Raw genomic sequence first — 6000 nt, 5'->3', positions numbered from 1 at the left:
CGTGTGATTCTCCTTGGACAGGGAAACGGGGGTCTTTTCATGTGCATATACATTTTCACACACAATTTCAGGCACATAGAACTGGCAATTTTGTCATGTTCTCTTCTCATATTTGATCCATTCTTTAAATTTTTAATTTCAACATACAAAAAATTAGAGATGGTGTAGCTCAAAAAAAGGGGGCATGCCAGTACCAAAAAAAAAAAAAAAAAGTACCTAGGATATTCTTGCTAACACTTTATCTTTTAGGTTTGCCAAATCGGGATGGTTAGATAATTTGCTGCAGATATCATTTTGGTTTTTCTTTTCTTTCTTCCTTTTTTGGGAGAAATAACCTGAGGCGCTTTACGCTATACCCCCCAGCCCATTTTTAAGACAGGGTTTCGCTAAATTACTGAGGTGATGGAGATCCTCCTGCGACAGCGTGGCGAGTCGCTGGCATTACAGGCGAGTCCCGACGCGCCTGGCTAGTTAAAAAAAAAAAAAAAAAAAGTTAACTTACGTTACAAAGTGCGACTCGTGACAACGACAAGGTCCATGCCAGCCTGGGAAGCTTAGGCCACTTCAAAGTAAAGAAATAAAAAGGGCTGGGGAAGTAGCCCAGTGGAGGCCCCTGGGCTCAATCCCCGGCACCCAGGAAAAGCCGCACTCACGCTCCAGGCATTCCGCCATCAACTCTGAAAAAACGGCAGTTTCGCAATCAATACAGCTTCCCTCTACCCGTTTTTAACTTCCTCTACAACTCAGTTTTCAACACTTCCAAAGTATAAAGTGTCCAGGAAGTAACAACTATGAACTTTAAGCAAAGGAGGAGAAAGAACACCTCGGGAGAAGGACGGCCGAAGCACGGAAAACTCAAGATTCAGAAAGGTGGGGAACCGCGTGGCCGCGTGGGGGGGAGGGGCCTGAAGCCCCGCCCAGGCCCTGCGTGTATTTGGCGCCAAACTCCGAGAGCTCTTACACCGCGGGTGTGTCGGCATCTCGCGAGAAGTTCGGTTCACCCGCTGCGTCCAGCGGGGCGCCCACCGCGCAGAGGCTGCAGGCGGCGTGAGCTGAAAGCGGGTGCCGCGAAAGTGAAGTTCTTGGTGAGGAGGCTTCTTTCGGAGCTTGACAGGAGCTGGGGAGTCTCAGGGAGCGGGTGAGGAGCTGGAGAACAGGATTTCGGCGGAGCGCCCCTGGAGCGGGGGGGCGGCCGGACCGGCCTGGACCGGTGGGGGCGGGCACGTTTACCTGCGTTGCCGTTCAGGGCTGCCTGCCGCTAAGCCGAGCCTTCTGGCGGGAGCGAGCGCGTTTCCGGGTCCCTCCGCTTCTGTAGATGGCCCTATAAACACAGAGGGCGCCTTGTGGATGTGCAGTGAACGAACCCGGTTGAACCGGGGGAGCGAGATGAGAGTTGGAGAGGAGGCTGGGAGGGGTGATGTTTTTAGCCGTGGGACCCAGGGGAATTAAAGTCAGACACAGGGCTTCTGTTCGACGACTTGGGGACATGGGAAAGTTGGACTTGGGAAACGGAAGGGTCTGGGAACGAATTGTGGTTTGGATATTACGTGTGTTAATCTTCAGTCCTCTGAAAGTTTGGGGATCAGAGGAGGAAGTTAAGAGTTTGATCAGTGTCTTAAAAAGAGGCAGTTATGCCACCATTGTCAAGGCGTGAAAGAAGTGTAGGAAATGTGATCTGCAGCTAAGGAGCATCAGTTTACTGACACTCCTCGCCCTATGCTCCATGCCCGAACACTTCCTTGATGAACTTAATATAGTTTGTGCCTTGTCACCAAACTCAGAGCTCCCTGTCAACCTCAAATTTCTGAACCTCACTTCTTTCCAAAGGACTTAATTGAAATAGAGGTAAATATACTTGTTTTATTTATTTTTAAAGACTGAGTCTGTGTGTTCCCCGGGGTGACCTGGAATGCTTGGGCTCAGGGATCTTACTGTTTTAGCGTGCTGGGACTATAGGTGCATGTCACTTTGCCTGGTTTGTAATTCTTTTCTCTACTTCCTTCACTAACAAATATATATTGAGCACCTTTTGTGTACCAGCAGTAGGGATGCAGTGGGGGAACACAAAGAGCCCTACCTGGTCTAGTATGGTAAACAAACATTAAATAAGCACACAAAACCTAATGTTGAAATAATAATTACTGTGAGACTTGGTATTATCAGTGCTTATTAAAAGAGGATTTAAATTGAGGAAATTGGGATAGATTTTCTGAGGAGGTGGTAATGGAAATCTGAAAGAGATTAGGAGTCAGGGAAGAGCATTTAAGATAGGAAATAGCAATTGCAAAGATCCAAGGCCATGAGGGATATGGCTCTTTCAAGGAACTGAAAGAAGGGGCAAAGAGAGTTATGTAAAGTGGGGCCTAAGAGGTATAGAGGCCAGTTTACTCATGACCTTGGGGGTTTTTATTCTTAAAACAGAAGCCATTGAAAAGAAGTCTCAGGTGCTTATTAACTCATCAAGTACAAGTCTCAGGTACTTACTAACTCATCAAGTAGTTGATGTAAAATGATTTTGTTCAAAATCATATTCAGTGGTAGAGTCTATAGTAGAACTCAGTGCCAGTTTCTAGCCTAGTCTTTTTCCTCATTGTTTTCTTCTCCTTTTTTTTTTTTTATGATGTGTGAGTCTAAAATGTCGCTTACCCATGAACTTGCTTCATCTGGAACTTAACTGTATAATAGGAATATTATTTTGGATAAATAAGAATAATTTTACTTTTTTTTTCCCCTAGAGAAAAAAATGTTAGAACCGCAAGAGAATGGCTTAGTTGACCTGCCAGATTATGAACATGTAGAAGATGAAACTTTTCCTCCTTTCCCACCTCCAGCATCTCCGCAGAGAGATGGTGAAGGAGCTGAACCTGATGAAGGTCTGTATAGAGTTTCACAAAAGTGTCCATGTTCACTTATCCATCCATCAGCTTATAAATAATAAATTTGTAAGTAAGGCTTAAATTATTTAATGCTGCTTCTTGATATATTTCATCAGGGTCAGGGACCAGAGCACCTGTTCCTGTACCTGTAAAGAGAACAGTTAAAAGGAATATTCCCAAGTTGGATGCTCAGAGGTACGTGTTTTCCATACACATTTATACTTTATAGCTATTGTTTTTTTCTAATGTTACAAGCTTTGGGTTGGGATGAATTGAAAATCAGATTGTTCTATAAACATTTGTTTTCATTTAGGAGAAAATATTTATTTTTTCTATGGTCTTGGTTTGGACTTCACTGTAGGAAACTTGAAATTCAAAATGTTTTTCTATTTACAGATTAATTTCAGAGAGAGGACTTCCTGCCTTAAGGCATGTGTTTGATAAGACAAAATTCAAAGGGAAAGGTCATGAGGTAAGAAAGGTCTTATTTTCCTTTTTGTCTTTTTTTTTTTTTAAATATCTTTTATAGTTGTAGAGGGACAGAACGCCTTTATTTTATTTGTTTATTTTTATGTGGCGCTGAGGATAGAACCCAGTGCCCCACGCATGCCAGGCAAGCACTCTGCCACTGAGCTACAGCCCCAGCCCTAGTCTTGTTTTTTAAAATAGCAGTAAACTGTGGGCTCATTATGGTCATTAATCATAATATCACCTGAAAAGCAGTTGTGTTGTAGTGGAAAAGGTACTATTTAAAGAATTAGAAAATATGTCTGTGTAGTCTCATTTTTTGTCACATCATATGTAGATATACATACATATATATGTAAAATCATAGCTTTAGGTAAAATCATTTCTGAGTCTCTAAGCCTGAGTTTAAAGTTACAAATTTAGAGGAAGCTAGGCGTGGTGGTGCACACCTGTAATCTAATGACTTGAGAGGTGAAAGCAAGAGGATCACAGGTGTGAAGCCAGCTTGGGCAGCTTCATGAGATCTATCTCAAATTAAAAAAAAAAAAAAAAAAAAAAGATGAGGTATAGCTTAACAGTAAAGTATCTCTGGGTTCAATCCCCATTAGCAAACAAATACACACACACAGATAGGAGGAATAGAATTTACTTTGTTCTTCAAAGAATGATTTTAAACTTCATGAGGGCAAAGACTGCCTGAATTGATCACTTATATGTCCCCAAGATATGATTCAGTGTCTGGTTAATAGATATCAGTAAAGTTTTTGAAAAAATGAAAACATTTAATAACAGATATACACTGTATAAATGTATGTTTTAAAATTCTCTTATCTTTGAATAATAAGACTAGGTAGGTTTTTGGTAGATAATCTTTTTATAGGGCTTTGCAGTTTAAAGTATTTCAAATATGTTCTCTGTTAATTTTCAATCTATGAAGTGAGTGTTGGTCCCATTATCTAGTCACAGACTTAGAGTTTTAAGTGAGTGGCCAATGGCCAATAATTAAAACTGAGCTTAGTCTTCATGTTTAATTGCCCAACTAAAATAATATTGACAGTAACATTTAGGTGTATGGTATGCAGGATAATTTGTAAGGAGAAAGAAACTGGAGGTCTTCAACAACTCAGGCTGTTGTACTACCTGAGGGATAAGGTAGTAATAGTAGTAGTGGTACTAGTACTAGACGAGATAGGATAGTGGTAGATGAAATTTTCAGGTATTAGTGGTGAATTGGTACTTTGAATTTATGAAGTTGATTATGTTTATAATAAGCCTTTATTAAAATAAGTAAGTTTGTATGAAGAATAGGCATTTTGTGTTTTTTCATTGGGCCAGAATGTGCTTTGAGTTTACTTTATTCTGTATTTTGCCCTTAGAAATTTTTACTATTTTCTTACAATTTTGAACACTCACTACTTTTTCTTCTTATATTAACTTGGGACTTAACTGTATTTAGTTTTTTGGTTTTTTTTTTTTCAACTATCATGTTTTTGCAATGTTGGGGATTGAACCCAGGACTTTGAGAGCACTAAGCAAATGCTCTACCACTGAGCTATGCCCCCAGCACAGTTTTTTCTTTTCTTGGTTCCTTTGTGTCTAATGTGACATTGTGAGGTGGTTAATCAGCTACTTCCAACTGGAAAATGATTTTAGGTAATTGAATCTTTAAAATAATTTATACCTTTATTATTAGAAGGGGAGAATGAAAAGAGATTGTGTTCTTAGTATTACATATATAGGGCTGGGGATGTGCTCAAGCGGTGCGGCCGGGGTTCGATCCTCAGCACCACATACAAAGCAAAGATGTTGTGTCCGCCGATAACTAAAAAAAAAAATATTAAAATTCTCTCTTCTCTCTTCTCCCTCTCCCTCTCCCTCTCCCTCTCCCTCTCCCTCTCCCTCTCCCTCTCCCTCTCCCTCTCCCTCCCCCTCCCCCTCCCCCTCCCTCTCCCTCCCCCCCCCACTCTCTCTTTAAAAACAACAACAAAAAAAACATATTTAGTCAGTGATAGAGTTGGTAGTTTTGACCTTTGGCTTCTAGTCATGGTCAAATAAAAATAGCAACATTTCAGAATTTACATAGTGTCAGGTGCACTGTTTGCTTGTTTGATACCTGAGATTGAACCTCAGTGTGCTTAACCACTGAGCCATATCAGGGTTTTTGTTTTATTTCTTTATTTTTTAATTTTTGGTACTAGGGATTGAACCCAAGGGTGCTTGACCACTGAGCCACATACCTAGCCCTTTTATATTTTATTTTGAGACAGGGTCTCTCTAAATTGCTAAGGCTTTGCTAAGTTGCTAAGACTGGCTTTGAATTTGTAATCCTCGTGCTTCAGCCTCCCGAACCTCTGGGATTACAGGTATGCTTCACCATGCCTGTGGCACATTGTTTTTATTAATCCTTACAATAACCCTGTAAGGTATGTATATTAGTCTCACACATGAGGAAATAGGTACAGAGATGTAAATGGCTTTTAAGTGATGGAATTGGAATTTGACTTTATGTAGTCTGATGTAGAGCCTGTGCTTTAATCATTCTCCTATTTAAAAATATTGTAAAGTGAAGAATGAATATTTTATAGCAAAACCAGGAATTTATAACTTTACTTTTCATGAGTCAAGTTTATTAAAATTTATTTTTAATTTACATTTT

At 40.3% G+C, this 6000-nt stretch overlaps 1 protein-coding gene across 8 annotated transcripts in view; it reads left to right on the top strand.

Annotated features, from left to right (window-relative positions):
- The first annotated feature begins 1001 nt into the window (after window positions 1–1001).
- Tipin (TIMELESS interacting protein) overlaps window positions 1002–6000 on the top strand; it is a 41650-nt gene continuing 36651 nt past the window's right edge. For 5 of the 8 annotated variants that reach the window (XR_013343700.1, XR_013343699.1, XM_077799482.1 and 2 more), the window contains exons 1-5: window positions 1002–1085; window positions 1782–1845; window positions 2736–2873; window positions 2993–3071; window positions 3273–3348. Coding sequence is in view for 6 of the 8 variants with exons in the window: in XM_077799482.1 (XP_077655608.1) it covers window positions 2744–2873; window positions 2993–3071; window positions 3273–3348 (285 nt within the window). In the remaining 2 variants the exon portion in view is untranslated. Of the gene's footprint in view, window positions 1139–1781; window positions 1846–2735; window positions 2874–2992; window positions 3072–3272; window positions 3349–6000 lie in introns of all 8 variants that reach the window. The other 3 variants (XM_077799483.1, XM_077799480.1, XM_077799484.1) reach the window with 3 other exon arrangements.

Source organism: Urocitellus parryii, chromosome 6 (genome assembly GCF_045843805.1).
Source record: "Urocitellus parryii isolate mUroPar1 chromosome 6, mUroPar1.hap1, whole genome shotgun sequence".
Lineage (NCBI taxonomy): Eukaryota > Metazoa > Chordata > Mammalia > Rodentia > Sciuridae > Urocitellus > Urocitellus parryii.
Note: the sequence above shows the minus strand (reverse complement) of the source record. Positions and strands in the feature narration are given on the sequence as shown.